Here is a 21,926-nt window from a genome sequence, read left to right as displayed (position 1 = left end):
TGCTTAATAGGACGGAAGAACTATTACTTTCACAAAGTAAAAAAAAAATTATGATTACTACATATTGTTTTATTTTAATTAAAAAATATTATCTGACTTTTTTAATTTATAAAAATGAATTTAAATTTATTTTTAATTAATTATTTTTGAAAATAATATTCAAATTAAAAGTGAGTATATTTTTGGAATAATAATATTACACAGAATTGAGTTTGTTAGATTTACTTAAATAAATAAATAGTTCGCTCATAGGATACAAAAATGGTCCAATAACGAGACAGGCTTCCAATGCAACTAGCCCATTCAGCCCAATACGCACAGGTTTCAATTAAAAGTCTTCTACCTACTTAGAGATTTTAAATATGAAATTCCAATACAAGATAAGTTAGGTATTTTTACGCTTTTAGAATATATTTTTTCAAAATATTTGAGATAGAAAAAAAAACTTATGTCTCAAAACACATTCAGTTACATAGGCATGATAAATGATTTTGTATTTCACTACATTCAATTCGTATTATACTGTTTTTCTTTTAAAAACTCTGTTTCAAAATAAAAGTTAAAAAAAATCACCTATAAATATGACTTTTGCCTGTATAATTATAAAGTAGAAGGTTATTTTATTATCAGAATCAGCTTTTACACGTTAAAATTAGTTTATTAATAAATTAAAATTTAAAAAAGACTTAATATTTACACAGTAAAACTTGAATAAAGTATTTTATTTAAATTTAATTTTAATTCTTTCTTTCCTGGACCAGTGAATACTTTATATTACTTTAATATATTAAAAAATATTAATTATAACATCATGGCAGTGTCAGCATAATATCATCATGTATATATTTCTTCAAAAATATAAAGGAGTTAATACTACAAATTATAAGAATTTATTTTCAAACATTAAAAAAAAACGTGACTTTTATTAATAACACATTTATATTAAAGCTTGCCACCAAAAACGGTAAATTACTTTACTTGGTAAAACACACTATTTATTTTGTGACCATATATTAATATATTTAAGATACTTTCGTAATCTTGTGATGGATTATAATACATTTCTGGATTAGTATATAAAATGTCACGGCCAACAGAAGTTATAGTTACATAATACTGGTTCATTTTTTTGTTATTTAAACTATTATTTTATATGATTTTGAAATCGAATTTTTACTTTATAATTAAGTCCGAAATACTTGCTTATGCTAATAAAATACTACTTTTTGGTCCATTTTATTTTATTCTATATTACAGTTTTTTCATATTTAATATTTGTAACTGTTTTTTCTTTGACATCCAAGACTATTTGCTAACTCCATATATTGTTGATACAGATATTATATATTACTTATGTGATGCATAATAACATCATGTTGAAGTTATAACGATAATGTTATTATATCCGTATTTTGTTTATTCATGGGACTATAAGACCGAAAGTAAATTTAATATTAAATTAAATTAATTAATTATATTTCGCTTTACATTGTATTTCAACTTGTGAATTGCTCTTTTTTTTTTCGAAAAATATTTGCAATGAATATGATGAGAAAGGTAACGAGTTTCCTTAAAATAATTTAAGCAGGACAAAAAGTTTAATGAAACTTGTTATCTTAAATAATTATGATATTATTTTACACAAATTTGCAAATCTCTCAATATATATTTAATTTTCACGAATATTCTCACATTACATTCAACATTTTGCACACACAGGAAAACTAGCCCTAGAATTTATTACATGTTTGAGTATAATTATTCTCATCACTAATATGCATATTTATTTGAATTGTTGTTATATATGATATTTTATTAGTTTAGAAATGATTGATAATTTAGTGAATAAGTGGTCTTACAATATATATAGGTGCAACATGTGTGGGTGAATAACTAGTATATAATTTGAAGGGTTTCCATCAGGTACTTGTTTGATGAAAGAAGATTTGATGTATTGAGAAAGACATGTAAAGACACAATTCTTCAACATTTTAATAATTGACAACACAGTTCTAAATCAACCCTACTTTTAAGAAGTTAATTGGTTTAAATCATTTTTTTGTCCCTAAGTTAAGTTCTGATATTTAGTTTAGTCCCGGCTTTTAAAAATGTCACCTTTGATTCCTATGATATGAAAAATGTATCAAATCATTCCTCATGACAGCACTTAATGAATAATAAATCACAAGTTTTCATACCTAGGTATCTAATATTTTATTTGTTAACGGAAGATGTTATGAACAACAAATCACTTAATAAAAAACTTGTGATTTGTTAACGAATATGACTGATTTGATACATTTTTTATATCATAGGGACTGGACTAAAGGTTGACATTTTTAAAAACGGGAACTAAACTGAACATCAGAACTTAACTTAGGAAAAAAAAAATTTAAACCAAGTTAATTTGATATGTTCCAATAATATTTTAGAATTGAAATATATATATTATGTTAAAGATCACAAAAATAACAAATACTTACAAGAAAGTGGAATATAAGATAAGAAGAAAAAAAAAAGTGAATAATAGTGTCTATTTATTATGATGAGGACTTGACCTAAATAATTAGACACACTCAATCTGATTAAGGAAAGACATGATGAACATTACGAAAAAGGAGTCAATATTCATTTTGGTGCATCATCCTAATGTTAACATGAAGGTCTCCTAAATCAAATATTATGTAAGGTGTCAACTAAAGATTCCCTAAAAGAAGGTCTCAAGTTCAAAGTTAAAAAGAAGGAAAAAAAAAAAGTCTCTAATACTTATATTAATAATAGTACAAAGAAAAGAAATAAACAAGATAGTAAAAAATGAACTTGACCACCTTTCCACATGCCAACACTCTTAGGGAGAAAGCAACGTGAAGAGATATTTGAATATAAACTTTTTAAAAGTGTGTTGGGTTTAATTAAGCTTTTATTATATTATAAATTTAAATATTTTTAATTAAGTTTCTACTAATTTTTTTAATCTATTGAGTGTTATTTTTTTTTATATATTTTTCAATTAAATTTTTATCATTTAATTTTTTTTCGTTGAGGATGTTGTTATTTTTGTCCTTTTCTCTCATCTTATTTTTTTTTATCTTTATATTTAAAAAAATCATAGTTTAGTAACTAATATAAAATAATTTATGTTTAATATAAAATCGCAACTGACTTTTATTGTTTTCACTAAAAATGTATCGTACAAGAGATACCATACGTATGAATTAAGATAACAATAATAGTTCTTTAGTTAACGTAGGTGTTGATATGAAAAGCATAATAGAATGAGAACTTTATCATCAACGTAATAATTTCAATTAAAGTAATAAATTTTATTTATTATTTTATATTATTTATATTGTCACTTTATATTAATAAAACAATATCATATTTTCTAATAGATTATATGAGGTTTTTTTAAAATGAGATATTGAGAGTTTGGTATCAATGTATTCTGAATAAACCTATATAATTATCATCACTTTCAACCAACAACCTTAAGACAATGTGTTTATAGGTATTTTTCCTTATATAATGATCATCTTTTTTTATTTTTATCCAATGTGAGATTTCTAACTCACTTTGAATTCTTAACAATCTTTCTCTAAAGTGTGTCTCTCTACGTTGTAATACCTCCCTCTCAAGCGAGTATCTAGTGGTGACCATTCTTTTGTACTGAATATATACAACGGAAAACACTTTCTTAAAATGAAAAACTTTTTATTGAAGAAACTGTTAAACTTTAGGGTCTTTCACCTACTTTACAAACAAATTTATATAAGATATCATGACACAATTTCAACCAAAACCTTAAAACAATAGGTTTATAGGTCTTTTTACTTATATAGTTGTCATCTTTTTCATTTTTATTCAATATCTAACTTCTAACTCACTTTAGACTCTTAACAATAGTGTAACAAAAGAAATTCCACATCAGTGGGAACTAAGCTTGGAACTTACTTTTCATGTTATAAAATAAACCATATGTTTCCTTAAGAATACATTTTAGGTTAAAACCATTTAGGTGTCCCTATTTTCGTAAGGTATTCCCAATTTGGTCCCCTTCTTTTAAACTTTCCCAATTGAGTCCTTATAAGTGTTAATTTGAAACAAATTAGCCTCTGTCGTTAAAAATGATTAACGGTGTTAAAATTGTGTAGAGGTGAGTAGATGACGTGGTTAAAATTCTCCTTTTGAAGTGTTAAAATTGTGCAGAGGTGTTAAAATTGTGGAGAGGAGAATGGGAAAAATTTGAACACCTCTGCACAATTTGAACACCCCACCTCTCCACAATTTTAACACCGTTAACGATTTTTAATGGCAGAGGCTAATTTGTTTGAAATTAGCACTTATAAGGACTCAATTGGGAAGGTTTAAAAGAAGAGGACCAAATTGAAAATACCTTATGAAAATAGGGACGCCTAAATGGTTTTAACCTACATTTTAAAATCTTTTCATTTTCATTCCTTTTATTTTTTATTACTTGAGAGAAAAATTAAGAGAAAAAATCACTACAAGAAAAAAGTTTCTTACTTCCAACAGTGTTTGTCAATTTAAAAAAAAAAAAAGTTTTTTCTTAGAACAAATCTCTATAATAAATGTAGTATATAGTCCAACAAAATCATTCTATCAACAACCAAAAATCTCTTAAACAAATCTTGATTCAAGATTGGACGTTATGTAATGTACCAAAACCTTGATTATGTTGCTTCGTGATGATACTGATACAAATGACTTTTGAAGTTCTACAACCATAAGGCTTCAAAACAATTCTACAGATAAAGAATGGAAGCAACATTTTCCCTTTCCCACTGAGGGCCATCAATTTATTGACTTCAACTATCGATCTTTCCTTTTCCACAACAATGCTCCTTGCATAGTTCAATAGTCTCTTTGGTTTCTTAGTGCTTCTTCATATAGACCATTACAATTTTCTTCAAGTTGGTCTGTGTTAAATTTTTTGTTTGAACTGTGTGCTAACTTTTGAAACAGTGTCTTAATTAGGTCATTTTAAAAAAAGTTATTAACCACGGTAATAATATGTCACGTGTCAATTTGGTTTTTCATTTATCTTTTAGATTTTTTTTTTATTAAGTTTCATGTGTGATACATGATATTATTAGTATCATATGACAGGACAATGTCACATGTTAGTGTTAGTATTATATATTATTGTCTTGATTTCAATTTAATCTCAATATTTTTGTAATTCAATTTTGTCGTAATATTTTTCAAAATTAAACAATATTGTCGATTTCGATCAAATTTATTATTTATATAAATGTTATGCTGATATTTTTTCATGATATATAATTTTTCATCATATTACATTATTGTATACTTTTAATCCATTTTTAATCATGTTTTTATAATAAAATTTAATTTACATATTAGTATAATATCTATGTAAATAATAAATTTGGTTTCAATTAAAAAATAATCAAATCTATTTTTTATATAAGTGTTACTAATTAATTTATTTTTGTAAAGAAAATATGAATGAAAATATATATTAATTTTAAATATTTTATTTTTTTTAAAATATTTAATTAATTAGTTTTAATCTTAAAAAATTATTAATAATATAATAATATAATATGTTAAAAAGTCATTTTTAATAAAAGTGTTACTACAACATTTAAACAAATAAAAAATTAGACTTGAATTTAGAGATGAATAATATTATTCTTTTTAAAAAAATTAAAGTTAAATTAATAAAATACACCTAAATTAAATTAAAATCAAGACGATATAATTGATACAACCTTGTACTGTTACAGTGGCACACTGAATCTGTCAACAACAAAATTTTCAATTTTTTTTTTTTGAAAAGCAATAAAAATTGAAAAGGCAATTAGATCAACTTAATATTTTAATCAAAATAAAAACTATGCTAATAATTAAGATTTTCTTCTTTTAATTTTTATGAAATTCAGTATGCAGTCGGCCAAACAACTCCAGCCCCTCATTAATTAGGGAAGACTATTTTACGCAGTGATGGTAGTTGTACGGTGGTTTTGCATTTTCTCAACTTAATTCATCCTACCCGTACCAGCTTATCATTAATTCTCTTTTCTTTTTTCTCATATTATTCAAAGAGCTTCTGGTTGCAACTCACAGAACCAGTCTTAGATGCTTTTCTATGTAATACCATACACCATTTTCTTTTACTTATAAAAAATATATTTCTAACATCAATTTTTTCATACTATTTTGACACGATATACATGTTAAAATGTAGTTGAACGATTTTAAATTAAAAAAATAAATTAGCTTTTTCTTTTAAATATATTCTTATTTTAGTTTTTTTTTTTAATTTAAAATCATTTAACCACATTTTGATATGTGTGGAGTGTCAAAATGATGTCAAAAAATGATATAAAATATCATTTTTCTCATGTTAAAAGAAACATTCGTTACTTATTACATTCATACCCACTACTTTCTATGTATTTTACACTTTCTCAATATCTTTTTTATATTTTCTTATTATACCGTCAAACTGGTAAACTTTTTTCTAAGGCTTCTTTGTACATTTCGATAAGCTAAATTAAAAATTGTATAATTTTGAAACAATAACGAGATAACAAAGAACTTTTTTTTAGAAAAAAAACAATAACGAGATAATTTTATAACGATATAAAATTATAAAGATTATAAAATTATGGTATAATTTTTTTAATTATTATTTGTTATTGTGATATGATATTTGTGTTATTATAATTTCTTATATATTTAAAATTGGAAAATTTAAAATGTGTATATTTTTTACATTAAATTCTTGATAATGTAATACTTTTTGATGTAATTTTAATTTAATTATAATTTAATTTGAATTAATATATCAAATACTAAAGAGACAATATATAAATATAATTATTGTAGGATAATGAAGATGAGAAAGAGATGGAAATTTGAGACGAGAATTATTTTGAGAATAAAAATAAAACTTGTCCCTATCTTACCTAATTATTATCCTTATAATCAAAATTAATGTGTTACTCTTAATGAAAGATTCTATTTTAATAACATAAAACTATTAAAATAAAATATTTTATTATAAATATCTAAAAAACAATTTATCTAATATATATCTTATATTCGTATATTCATTTAACATATAAGACTATAATAATATAAGATATGTATACCTTAAGTTTCTAAAATATGATTCTATTAAGCTAACATGCTTATTAAGACTTGGTCAATTATCGTTATTATAGTAAGAAACTTTAAACTTGTATTTTCATCTGTTCTCACTATTAAAATGATTATTGAAAAAAAAGAAAATAGAAACATAAAAACAAACCAACAAAGAAGAGAGGATAAACAAATATATAAAAGAAAAATCATATATTAATAAAACATGTTGTATCAATATACAATGTATTCCAACTAATCACACATATATAAACTATATAATCCACTACTACAAAAATGACTTTTAATGTCTGTTATTTTCTACCTTTGACGTTGGCTAAAATATGGATGTCATAGTGAAAGACATTGATTCATGTTGGAATTGGTCATTTTGGACTTTAATTAATGTAAAAAATAGTCATTTCGAACGTTAAATGACTTTGAAAAGTGCATTTTCTGACGTCCCTCCTCCTTTGTTTTTTTAATAAATGATTCATTTTTACAGTTTTATCAAACCTCAAAAGCAGAAAACCAACAAATGTAGCCCAAGTTTGGGATTTCATACATTAGAACTCATTTTCAAATTTGTATAAACTAATCAAAACTATAAACTAAAGTTATCACAAGTAAAAACCTAGAAAAAAAAAACAATGGAAATGTGGCTAGCACAAATTGTATGCACCATCATCCACAGAATGAATAAAGAGTTGTCGTTCTATCAATCCTTATTATATATGTTAGTAGTGATGTTACAGTTTTAGTGAATGATGTTATATTGAGTAGTGTATACTCACTATTTACAAATGATTTTTCTTTTTGATAGCCATAGATATTATTTTTGGTTGAATTTTTTTTTTTGACCACTCATTAGAACCCAAATTTTAGGGAAAAAAAAAACCTAGTAGCCCTTATTTTGGGTTCATATCAAGTTTAAAAAATATTTGGAAATTCATCTTTAAATGATCATAACTTTTGCTTTGGTTGACAAATTTGACATTGTTATGTATCAATTTAGGGTAGAAAAAAAAGTTTCAAGGTCGTGACAGCCTCCACAACTAATTGTTCCTTCTAGATTTTCAAGAAAACGTCATTTTCTATTTTTCGTCAATTTATTTTGTTTTTACTTATTTTTTTTAAACTATCATTATTATTTCACATATTTAGATTTTGAATTTCGATATAAACTTTTTTTGTGGGGGCTTTTCGGCCTTGCTCACTTGAGTGGATTTGAGGGAGAGTAATTGAGAGGATTTGAAGATAAATTTTTTTGTTGTTTATTTGAATAGATTTGGACATAAGTGAGAGTGGATTTGAAAGTAAATTTTTTTAATTTGTCACATAAATTAAATCCTACACTAATTCTCACAAACTTTACTTCCAAATCCACTATCGTTTACCTCCAAATTCACTAAAATAAACAATAAAAAAATTACCTTCAAATCCTCTCAAATCCACTCAATTACTCTCCCTCAAATCCACTCAAGTGAACAAGGCTTTCATGATTTTTTAGTGCTTTGAACAAATTTTTAGGTCATTTGGAGTTCTTTTGAGTATACTCTTAGTTTTATACTATGTTTGGATATATATGGTGTATGACTACGTAAACTAGACGAAATATAATCAATACCATATACAACAAACAAGTTCAGCAATACCAATATAAAAAAAAAAAGTTCATCAAAAACCCAAAACTAACCTTGAAGGTAGGTTCACTATTGGAATAAAGTGTTGTTGTCGGTGAGGGACAAAGGAGAACGTGTCTATGGTGGTCATTGTGGTAGAGCTTCAATGGAACACGAAAATACAAAATGAATCCATTAAAACACAAACAAAATGACAACCAAGGTAAGGTAAATGACACAAAATTGACCTTTGTTTCATCCTTGTACTCATGAACAAAGCAATTTGTTTTTCTGAAAAAGTATTTAGAATGTCAATGTTAAATGAAAGAGCAACATCTATCGATAAAAATTAAAGAAATATCCAAACAAAAACAACATAAACACTTTTATTGAGAGAATTACATAAAATTTACATTTGTTCTTTCTCGTTCTCGTGAATGAAATCCATGGTTCAAGCAAAAGAGAAACCGCAAAGAAATAATGTGGTGGCACTGTTTTTAGAAAATAATTACAATGTGTAAAATGTCAAAAAACTCAAACTTGATGTCCTATATCTCTTTGACGTCTGAAACTAGGACATTCAACGTCATACGTGGGTACATTTTCATTTCACGTCAAATATTTCCATGAAATTTACCGAATATGACGTTGGAAATTCAAAATTTCGACATCTAATTACCATATGAAGTCAGAAAAGTATAAATTTTGACATTGAAATTGAACATCTATTTACAAAAATGTCACCCATCATTTTTAACATTGATTTTTTTTGTATTCGAACTTTGAGCGCAAGACGTGGACAACTTATTTTCCATTAGTGATCAAAGACACTTCTAAATTCAATTATATGGATACATTCATTGACATCGAATCTTAAGATGTTTTAACGCTTGTGATGGATACCCTCCACCCACAAGATTAATCCTATACAGGCAACTAAAACTTCAAAATGTTATTTTCACTAGAATGTCATGTCATTCTAAACCCCTCAACTATTATTCTCTATATGAGTTGAATGATTAGTAGAGTATTAGGATAACCTCCAAACCTAGACTCTCACATCAATGCATACAATATGCAATAAATGAAACTTCCCTCCAAAACCAATCAGACTTTACTTCATCTTTATTCATTATCTCATACAAAAATCCATTAATCTACTCAAACCATAACTTCAAAAAAATTCATACATTCATAACCACAGAAACATCTAGATTTATATATACATCAAACAAACCCTTACGAAGTTTATAAAACATTTATAAAGTCACCTAACCACCGTCCAACGTCGATTACTGTCACCTAAAGCCACTCAGCAAAGGATTCTCGAGAATAGTAGTGTTCAACGCAACTTAAGTGGTATCCAACGCCAGTCTAATTACCCAATGAATCCAGTGGTTACCGAGTGAGAGGACAATCATAGTTCCCAGGATTTAATATGTCAAAACTCGTCCAACGACTATTAACAACACCCAATGACAACCTAATCATTTGGTTCTCTAACCTTATAGTAGTCCAACAAAAATGTTCTTGTCCAACAATAATAAATTCAGTGAACTTTTTAACTTTGACGTTGCCCGAATGACTTAACGATCATGAAATGAATATGAATAATGTAAAAGACCAAATCCTACCAATATCAATCCATACCAAACCAATCCAATGCTTCATACAAATCCCAAAACATACCAACCAACTCAAATTATCAAATACTATTTAACATTCAATCCACAGATCATAGGACCTCATCGACCATATTACCTCCGCAAGTGGATGAGTCTCTCTGTTTTACTTACTACTTATACGGTGGAGAATAAATAACAAAGTGTAATCTATTCTCACTATCAATAAAGGTTCTATGCACAGTTTAGAGTAAATTTCTCCTCACATATTTTTTTAGTCAAATAGGATTAGGTTATATTTTAAGACACCACTTTATAATCTCGATTATTGTTGACAATATGTAAAAAATAATTAATGGATGACCAACATGCTTTCAACCATCCTTTCAAAATTAAAAAATTAAAAAAAAACATGAAAAGTTATATATGTATCATAATAAATAAATGAACCATGTCTAAGTTAATGTTAATTCTACAGTTAATTAAAACAAATAAATTTGTTACTGTGGAGTTGAAATTATTTTTTATCCTTTAACTAAAACGATGGTCTTTTTAACCCCTGTAATCTGAAAAAAAAAGTGTTGGCGTTTATAACATTATGAAAATTAATAGTTTCAAAGAAAAAAAATAGAAATAAAGTTTTTTTTTTTTTTATAAAAGTGTACATTCAAATTAATATGTACTCAATCACTCATACATCATGTAGGACTTGAAAAAGACTATATTTTATCTTAAACATATTTTTAAAGAGGTCATTGTTTGTTGCACTTCTATTTATTTGTTTAATTCATTGTATTAATATATATATATATATATATATATATTGCATAATATGATCGTCAGGTCAGTCATGGAACGAATGATCTATATACTATACATCTTAATTTATTATTAAAAGTTCGATCAGTCGGATAATCGAATCACAAACAAAATTAACAAAAGAATAATCATATTATCTCTAATTCCGGTTATTATTAAATTGGGTCGTAATTAGATAGATACTAATCAAAAGTTCATTTCAAAATCTATAAATACAAGTTTAACATTGAGATATTTGATTACTTTTACTACGAAATTTATTATCATTGTATTCGAACACTTTATCATCAAAGTTTTTTGAAGATAACATCTGACACACCCAAACCCAATCATATCCAATGAGAAGAGAGAAAATCGAACACTAAAAGATTGACTTATGCTTAAAGTTTGAAGATTGTTAAGAAAACTAACTTTGACCCATAAATTGAATTTATATATATATATATATATATATATATATATATATATATATATATATATATATATGAAACTTAATTATGTTATAAGTTTTTAATAAAGTTAGAAATTTTTAATTAAATTTACAATATATGTTTATCATGTCATTGATAAGTTTTCATCACATATTATTTTATTATTTTAGAATTGTATAATTTTGTAATTGTATAATATATAATTTTATAATTTTAAACTGTAAATTATAAACTTATAAATTTTAAAATAATAAAATAATATGTAAAATAACTGACCAAGTTGACATGACAAAATAATAAATAAGGTACTTAATAGCTGCATCATCCCGTTATAAAAAGATTTAATAGTAAAATTTCTTATAAAATAGAAATTTATTGAGTACTTAATAAATTATAAAAATTGACTAAAAACTGAAGGAAAGAAGTTCTTTAATAGGTAGAACATAATTAAGTGATATAATAAAGATACATTTGAATGAGGGAATTTGATGTAATTTATTTCCATTGACGAGGTCACCGTGTATATGAATTTGTGAATAAAATTTGTACTCGTTGTGTCAGCTATGAAAAAGGCCCAAACAAAATACCCAAGATCTGCTGTAGTTCGTATACAATAACCGAGGTGTGCATTTGGGAGTATAACCATAAAAAAGGTGTTGCTATTAAGTACATTAATCCAAGGAGAAAACATTTTCAATTAACAAAAAATATCATGAAAAACTACACAACATTAATTGCTGGCACTAGCAAAGAGTATAGAAACCTTAATGATGAGACTAAGATCAGGAGAAAATGTTAACCATGAATAAGATTATGATGAAGGCAGAGGCTCTTACAGTGACACATTGGCCTTGTTTATGTTGATAACCTCATATCATTATCAATAAAAAAAAAGTATCATTATCAATGGAACCATACTCCCACCCACCAAAACCAAAAGCCGAAACAGTCACCCAATTCTCGTGCCACACTCCTCCATGTGAAGCTGTGAGCAACCAAATAAGGCAGGGACGGATTCGTCACTGCACACCAAACATCATCTTCTCCATCCACACACACTTTTATATGCTCCTCTCAATGCCCTGCCTCTCACGTTCTTTCCATACTTTCGATTTAATTACTTCATTTCAATTTCACACTTCTCTGTCAATATAGCTCGCAAGATGCTTGTTAAAATGTAAAACTCAAGCACTTTTTATTTATTTTTTTACCAAGTTTAATTCATGGATGAATTCTTACTTTATATTTTAAACTGTCAAGTCGCGTTAATTTCAATGTTCTTAGTGTGTCTTCGTCAAACCTTCAGCCGCGAGTCATGAATGAAAGAAGAAAAGGAAAAATAGAGATCGTAGATATTTTCAGCAACACTTGTCACATTACGCATACGGCAGAGATCGCGAAAGAGAAAAAGGAGAAGATATTGCTGTCTATACTTTTTATCCAGCTCATCTAAAAAAGACGCTTTAAAAGATAAAATTGCATGCGTACCATTTGAAATCGCTAGAAACATAAAATATTAATTGATTTTAAAATATCAGATATACAAGAAAAAAATGTATTTTTTGAAAGGCTAACATTCTAAAAATTGATTATATGAAGTGTAAATAGAAATAAAAATGAAAAGTAGTTTAAAAAAAGTTTGAAGGGAAGACTCCGCGCATAGTCATGTATGAAACATGGCATCCATAATTAATTGCATGCTGGGCCTTTACGTCGAAAGAGTAATCTGGTCCCTTAAAGTCTCAAAACCCTTAATGAATCAGCGAGGGTACTTACGTAATTTCCTCCTCCACCCCCTTTAGCGTCTCATCAACCTTATAAATCTCCCACACACCAGACCGAATGTCACTCTAACACACTGTGAATGGACCATCAACCCCCACCCTGCCCCGATGACGACCTAACCGCCGCCACCACCGCCACTCCGAGGTCCGGCACGCGCCACCCCGTCTACCGCGGCGTCCGCAAGCGCCGCTGGGGAAAATGGGTGTCCGAAATTCGGGAGCCGCGCAAGAAGAACCGCATATGGTTGGGGTCTTTTCCGGTGCCAGAGATGGCGGCGCGAGCGTACGACGTCGCCGCATACTGCCTCAAGGGTCGGAAGGCGCAGCTCAACTTTCCCGACGAGGTGGACTCCCTGCCGCTTCCTTCGTCCCGCACGGCCAGGGACATTCAGGCCGCCGCGGCCCAGGCGGCGCGCATGATGAAAGCGGATGGCAGTGACGTGAAAAGCAGCATTGCCGATGATGACGGAGACAGCGGCGGCGACGATTTTTGGGGCGAGATTGAGTTGCCGGAGCTGATGGACGGCGAGTGCTGCTGGGGTTGCCCAGGAGGATCCTCGTGGAGTACCTCCGGCGACATCGCCGGTTGGACGGAGGAGGAGTTTTCGCCGCAGCAACCGTCGTTCCTGGCGTGTCTATGATCTGTATCTGTATTAATGGTGTTCAGTGTTTGGTATGTTTCTTATATATAAATATGTTACTATTAGTGTTACTACATCGCATATGCCAACTGTTCCTGTTGTCATAAATAATAATAATAATTATCGGTAGTAGTAATATTTTCATTGAAACTTGTCTTTTCTTATCATTAACTGCTTTTCTGTGTTTGAATTTGTACATAATTGGTAAAAAGAAGAGCTATGGGTTTTTCTTGAATGAGTCTTGCACTTTTTAATCGTTTGAGATTTCGAATGACAAAGCTAGAAAGAAAAAGAAAAACTCAACCCGCATTAACTAATCATCGGAATACATGAACAATGTTTTTCTGAGTTTTTTCTAATTTCCAATTTTCCATAGCAAAATGAGTTATGACAAAGATGGATTAATTGGTTCGTATTTTAAAATGTTAATAAATGATAACATAACCCTACATTTAACATCAGGAGGTGGTGTATTTCATGCTTCATTTCATTCATCCTTACGTTCTTTAATTAATTTTTCGTACACTACTTTCATAGTACTAATTCATTATAACTATGATTATTTATTAAAGCAATGTGTATTTTTGGAAATCGTGATTATAAACTCCAAACCGCAATCTTAATTTTTGTGTTTTTTCCGAGCTTCTATCAAAATGTCGACATCAGGAGCAATGATTTATTTTAAAAGCACGCCCTAATTGTGCATAATGCCAAATGGTGGTTGTTTATCGCAATAAACAAGTGGTGCAACTAAGCCACGTACTATATATATACACTTCACCTCACATCACGCATTTATAACAAAATTATCATTTTCACACATTTTATTTTTATTAAAATTCCCATCTTATTTCATAGTTTTATCTCTTGCTGATGAGACATTATAAAAATAACCCCAAACATATAATAAATAAAGATAACCATTTATGATTTCATGCTAACTAGTGACACTGTACAAGTTATACCAATCTGAAAAAGAATATATCAAATATTAGGAGTATATCAAATTCCCATATCTCAAAATTGTATAAACACAAATCAGACCATAACATTATGATTGAATTTTGGAATATCTTCCCTGTTTTGAGCATACATTTATGATTTAAGCATTTGCATAAAAAATCAATATTCAGGACAAAATGAGGACCGAGACAGATACTCTGGAACTTGGATATATATGATCCGTGCTTCTTCTTGTTTTTTATTTTGTCGGAGTAACCACGTATGACAAAATAATGTTTATAAACAATTTTTTTGGAAAATGTATCTTTAACAAAATATACTCATGACTTATATAATCTTAGATAAAAATAAAATTCATAAAATAATCTTAAGTAAATAAAAAAATCATGTTAATATCATCTGAAAAAAATCAATTCACATCAATAAAGTTTCATTGAATTGATAAAAAAAAAATGTATATTAACTTTAACTGATAAATTTGGTTTCTATATCAACTATAAAGAAGTTTCATTGACACTAATTAAACAATCTTGGCTGGAATCAGTTGGAAAACACCAATGTCAATTTATGTTAATGAATGATAATGATTGAAAAATAATTCCAAACTATATTTGGATTCACATAGTTTGGAAACAACTTTAAGTATCATCAATGGAAAGAAGTATATGTTGCTGTTAATTGAGAATATTCGCTTCTGACACTAGTCTAACAATATTATTGATGTTAAAAAATATTATTTATCAACTGAAGTGACTAAAAAAATACATTTTATTTCAATCTAAACATCAACAAAAAAACAATTAAAAGTAAATTAAGCTAACATAGTCGAAAAATGCAGATTAGAGAGAGGAGAGAATACAAAAAAATCAAATTATTATTATTTTTAAATGAAATTTAAAATTATCAAATTTTAATAATTAAACTACTCTAGTAAATTTAGAAACTTTCAATTAATTTTTTCAAAATTCTTTATAAAATGTTTCGATTTTTTTTTATAAAAAAACTGCAGTCTGGAAAATTGTCACCTATTAACTTATTTCATAAAAAATGATATATGACTGTCCTATTTTAAAATTTTTCCTAATCAATTATCGGATTAACTATAATTGTAATATATGTAATTCTAACCCTGATTATGTAATTTATTTTTTCCTTATAATTTTAAAAATATTATTTTAATTATTATGGTCACTCACTGTTATACAAATACTGACGATTATGTAATCAAATATCATGTGAATAAATACTTATCGAATCGCTTGAGACTTAAAAACAAAAACAGCATATTTACAAAGCTTAAAACAAAAGAAAAACACAAAATTAATAACAAGAAAATGTGTAGTATAAACAGAAGAGTATTGATATTATCTTTTTATTTCTCTTCCTAAACAATATTTTTTTACTTTTTGCTTTTAATTATACAATTATAACGATGACGAGATTTGGGATGACGGCATTATTGTGTTCGCAACAAAGAATAAAAAAATTAAGAGAAACCAAAATTTTTGTATGATTAATGATAAAGTAATACATTTTTATATTTATTTGATACACATAGAAATAAAATCGTTATAAAAAAAATGAAATTTTATATTTTTTTAAAAGAGAAAAAAGTAAAAACTAAGAAATAGTAATATCAAAACAAATATAAAAAATTTATGTATATTTTTCAAATTGTATTTCACCTTTTAATTATTTTGAATGTGGGCGAGTCAATCTTTCTAAGCTCATATTCACTTGAGTGGATTTGAAGATAATTTTTTTTTTTGTTTATTTGAGTGGATTTAAAAATAAAAGAAAATGTATTTAGAAGTAAAGTTTGTGAAAACTAATGTAAGATTTAATTTATGTGACAGATTAGAAAAATTTACTTTCAAATTCACTCTCATTTATCTCCAAATCTATTAAAATAAAGGTTTAATTGCTTCTTTTGTCCCCAGTTTGGTTGGAGTGTGTCAAATTCGTCCCCTTTTAGAAAAATGTCAATTTCGTCCCCATATAGAAAAAATTTGTGTCAATCAAGTCATCTCCGTTAAATACAAACTAATGGTGTTAAAAACTTAAAGTGAGTTTTGAATAATAACCACTTCATGGGTCCGATATCTGATATTGCAGTGGATACAGTAAGTTTTGAAAGCAATGATTTTTGACGGAGATGACTTGATTGACACAATTTTTTTCTATATGGGGACGAAATTGACATTTTTCTAAAAAGAGGACGAATTTGACACACTTCAACCAAACTGAGAACAAAAGAAGCAATTAAACCTAAAACAAACAACAAAAATATTTATCTTCAAATTTTTTTAAATTCTCTCAATTACTCTTTTCCAAATTCACTTAAACGAATAAGTTTCACTACCTTTTTTGCTCTGATTCTGCACAAAAACAAATGTAACTACACTGAGAAGCTTCAATAGAAACGTAATTGACCTATTGTCTGAGTTTTGACCTGTCAGTTAGTATAAAACTGGGAGCTAACGATAGGACGCAAGAACAGCAATGGATGGCGACAGGACAAACACACAGTAAATAGAACCCTTTGGTTCATCATTTTAGAACCACACAATTCTAAACCAAAGTCAAACTTCCCAGGTGTACTGGACATGGAAATCTAACTACGTAACCAACGGAGTTTTTCACTGGTTTGAAACCATGCACGTGACCGTGTTACTTCCACAGATACCACTACCTATACTCCTTTTCACGATCTCTGCTTCCTTATCTACGTCATCATTCACTCATCCTGACTTCAAAATTCTTCTATTCCTCCTTAAAAATGCTGCAAAAACCAAAAAAATCTCATGAATATTTCCATAACACCAACAGCGTAGATGCCTGTACCTAGTATATGTTCTACGGTTCTGTCAGAAAATTCACATTTGCATGTTTCATATAACATATGAATAAGTGTTTTCCAAAAATATATATATCAAATACATGCTATGTATAGCTCATGAAACTGGTTCAATTTTTTAAGCTCGTTTAATGATAAAGCCAACGCAAGGAATAGATGTGGCAAGATAGCAGCAAACCATAGACATGTCACAGTGAAGAAAATGGCCTTTGGTGAAATGAAAAGTGTTGTTGCTGTGATAACGATGATTGGTAATTCTGATAGTAATCACGTTGAGAATGGTGATAACATGATATGTAGTTGTGATTGATAACTGTAAGAAAGAGATTGACAATAATGTTTTGTTTTTTTCAGCAGAGATTGACAATAATATTGTAGTTATAGTTGGTGGCGATTGCAGGCAGAGGTTGTAGTTAATGATCATTATTGTAGACTTGAGTAGTTGTAGAATCATTATTTGAGATTATTTGCTTGTGATAACAAAATGCTAAAATTTTAACTATTTGATAAAAAGATTAAGTTAAAGATATGCTGAAATTAAATTAAATTAAAAAATTTTTGTTTAACAAAGTTAATTTATATTTGAAACCAATCGAATACTGATATCTAAGCAATAATCTTGGATAAGTAGCTAAATTTCATGAACAAGGAAAAAAGTATTTTTTTTCGTCAAATTTACGACATATAATTATATACTGAACACTTACTTAAAAAGGGATATAATGAGTACTTAGCTAATGCCTTTAAGCATCATTCAAAGAAAGAATAACACAAGTAAAATGAAAGTCATACAAGATAAGTCAACATTACTATTTTGTTGTTATCCAACTCAATCCGATTATCTTGCAAGAAATTAAAATGCGAGTGGTCTATGCTAAAAAAATTACAAAATAACAACTGCATTAACTATTCTTAACTGTCTATTTTTAAAAATCTTAATAGTAATGTCCCAAAGATTAGGCCTTATTGATTTAGTTGAAATTTTACATGCCAAATATATAAGTATTTATTAATAATGTTGCATTCGATTACTCTGTGTCCCAATTATTTCCTTATAATATTCTTTATTATGTCTTTTTTAACTAATAATAATGTGTCCAAAATATTTGGAACGTTTATAGTTTGATTTAATTGGAATTTTACGCAAACAAACTAAAATAATACCTTCGTGGGTGATATAGTAACAAAGTTAAACCATCCGATATAACTTTTTGTTGTTGTTTATTTTGGATCATTTTTTTTTAAATATTTGAAAAATTAATAAAGCAAATCGATACACGACAGAATTTGATAACCACTTAATTTTTATAGTTATTGATGTATAGAAATTTGGAAGATTTGGTAAAATCAACATAAAAAATAATTTTAACTTTAATATATTCTTACGAAATTTTAATCAATCGAACCAAAATTATTATTATTTTTAAAGCTTCAATGTTTAATTTCTCAAATTCTTTCAAGTACAGTAATTGACATATACTTAAGTATAATTTATCTTAAAAAATATAAATTCTGATTTTAGGATGTGGACTAAGATGTTCTTAGACTGCCACTGTAATAACATAACACTGTTACTATTTGTTTTTTTGTTAACAATAATATAAGATAGTTGTAAACCCTAGTCAAACTCGAAATAGTGGAAGAGTGCAACTAAGGATGAAAGATGCACGTGATTGTTTCTCCAGTTGAAAGGGGTTATTTATTAGGCAATGGTCCCTTTATTATACGTCATGGCTCACTCATCGTGACTTAAAAAGTGCCCGCAAGAAAAGAGGAAAAAGTATTTTAACAATACTATTTTAATAATTTTTTGACAACGTATAGGTGACAGTTTATAATTGGTCTGTTTTAAATATTTTTTAAACGTAAATTTAAATAAACCAGTAAAGTAATATCATGTATCCCGATGTCAACAAAATTATAAAAAAATATTGTAAAAATATTTTCATTAAGAAAATAAGAAAATGGTGCATTGCTTCCCCTAATAATACCCTCCTTCTTCATACAACAGAAGCTCTTGTGTCTGCTTCTACGAATGAAGCCTCTGTATCCTGATTTTAGCCCCACAAAACTGTAAACCTCAGTCAAACTTAGTGTAGAGAAGTACGTAACGTTGCTTTTCATTGTCTTAAAACCATGCACGTCACTGCCTTACTTACACAGTTACTACCCTCTCATCCTTCTTTTCATGGACCCTGCTTCCTTCTATACGTCATCATTCACTCATACTGACTATAAAAATATTCCACTTTCTTTTTTGTTAATTTCGAATTAAAAAGTGCGGAAGAAAAAAACATCAACGACATATACACTTAATTATATAAAGGATTGACATCACTTTTTATCCAAAATTTTAAAATAATAGGTTGATGTATCTTTCATTTTTATATAATGTTCTTCTTTTTTATTTCTATACAACGTGGGACTTCAACTTACACTTGAATTTCCAACCATTACATATGTGATTTTTAGTAAATAAACAATAAAAAATTTATAGAAATGTTTATGATTAACTTATTACTTGTTTCGTATAAAACTTCATTTTCATCTATGTTTTTTCAAAAATGTTTTGGTTGATCAATTGTCTGTTTTAAACAAATACTACAAAAATAGTGATAAAAACAAAAGTAAGATAAAGTAATCAAAATTGTAATCAGGGCAATGAGAGGTGTTGGTGGTGCATGAACTTTTTTGAAGTTCCATCAACTCATTTAAAGTTGTCCAAATCTAGAGCTGTTTTGGAATGAATTACAACTTTAGATTGATGTTGAATTTGCATTAAATTGGAATATGTATATATCGTGAGATGATCTTGTGGTTTGGACTAACCATTTTTAGTTTTGATTGGTTCCTTTATAAATTTATATGAAAAACTATTTATTTTTGGTTGTTTAAAACTTACTAGGAAGGTTAGAATTCATTAGAGTGATTTACATTGAGCAATTTCATTCATGTCACGATCGTTCAAGTGATAGTGTTCCTCATACAATAATAACTATAGTTTGAAAAAGAAATGTGTAAAATAAATCTTTTATCTTCTATACATGTCATCTCCTAAACATTGATTTTGTCTTCGATTTTAAAAAAAGGTACATATATTTTAAAAAGTCCAAAACCTAAAAATCAAATCATAAAAAATGAGTACTCTAACATATGCATAGATTATTCAAGAAAAAAAATTATGCCAAAGTCATTCTCCAAAATAGAAAATATACTCTTTCTTCACAAGGTTGAAGGCTCCAAAGATAGAAATTGCACTTGGGTCCTTGAAAGAGGAGAGGGAAGGAATGTAGGAAAACGTGTATAGGGTCTTCCAAAATACATATGGACGCGCTTCTTTTTCCTAAGTACACCTCTTATTTTGGTCCTGTTTCCAAAAAACAAAACTTAGCAACTCAAGATTTAAACCCTCCTTACTAACTACACCACCTACTCAAATATAAAACATATCACATAAGTTAAGGATTCATCATTATTAGAAGTTAATTATAACTTAACAATTATTTTACAGAACTGTAATACCACAGTACTTTTTACAATGTTATAGTTAATTTTCTTTTAATTTACTGTTTATATATATATATACACACACACACATTTTAAGAATTTAATTTATCTTGTGTCTAATCGGCCGAAAACCTCAAGCACTTGAAATACTCGTATCCTGATATACTCTTAATAGATTCCTAAAATGTTCAGAACTAATTAATTATATTATTAAAGATATCCTTATTACCAAATAGCTCGGAGAAATTCATATAATATGATAATTGATTATCTGGAAAATAAAATTTGGTTTAGGTAACTATACGTCATTTATCTAATAATTCAATAAATCAATAAATACAACCATATTAATAAAGAAAGTACTGACTCAATTATCTTTATTATCATATACAATATTTTATATTTTTATTGATATAAAACTTTTTACGATTGGGCTTGTTTTTCTTTATGAATTTTATTTTGGGCTTTTTCTGTTCACACCCTGTCATTATTAAATACATACTTTAGTCGTTACGAACTAAAGTTATATTTTCAAATTAAGAAAATAAT

General features: G+C 27.7%; 1 protein-coding gene across 1 annotated transcript; it reads left to right on the top strand.

Moving 5' to 3' along the window:
• Window positions 1–13,464: 13,464 nt before the first annotated feature.
• LOC106754092 (ethylene-responsive transcription factor ERF023-like) lies at window positions 13,465–14,206 on the top strand. Its single transcript, XM_014636044.2, has one exon. The coding sequence runs from the start codon at window positions 13,490–13,492 to the stop codon at window positions 14,048–14,050; it is 561 nt and encodes a 186-aa protein (XP_014491530.1). The 5' UTR covers window positions 13,465–13,489; the 3' UTR covers window positions 14,051–14,206.
• The last annotated feature ends 7,720 nt before the right edge of the window (window positions 14,207–21,926 follow it).

The sequence above is a fragment of the Vigna radiata genome, unplaced genomic scaffold (genome assembly GCF_000741045.1).
Source record: "Vigna radiata var. radiata cultivar VC1973A unplaced genomic scaffold, Vradiata_ver6 scaffold_83, whole genome shotgun sequence".
NCBI lineage: Eukaryota > Viridiplantae > Streptophyta > Magnoliopsida > Fabales > Fabaceae > Vigna > Vigna radiata.
This window is presented reverse-complemented; position numbering and strand designations above follow the sequence as displayed.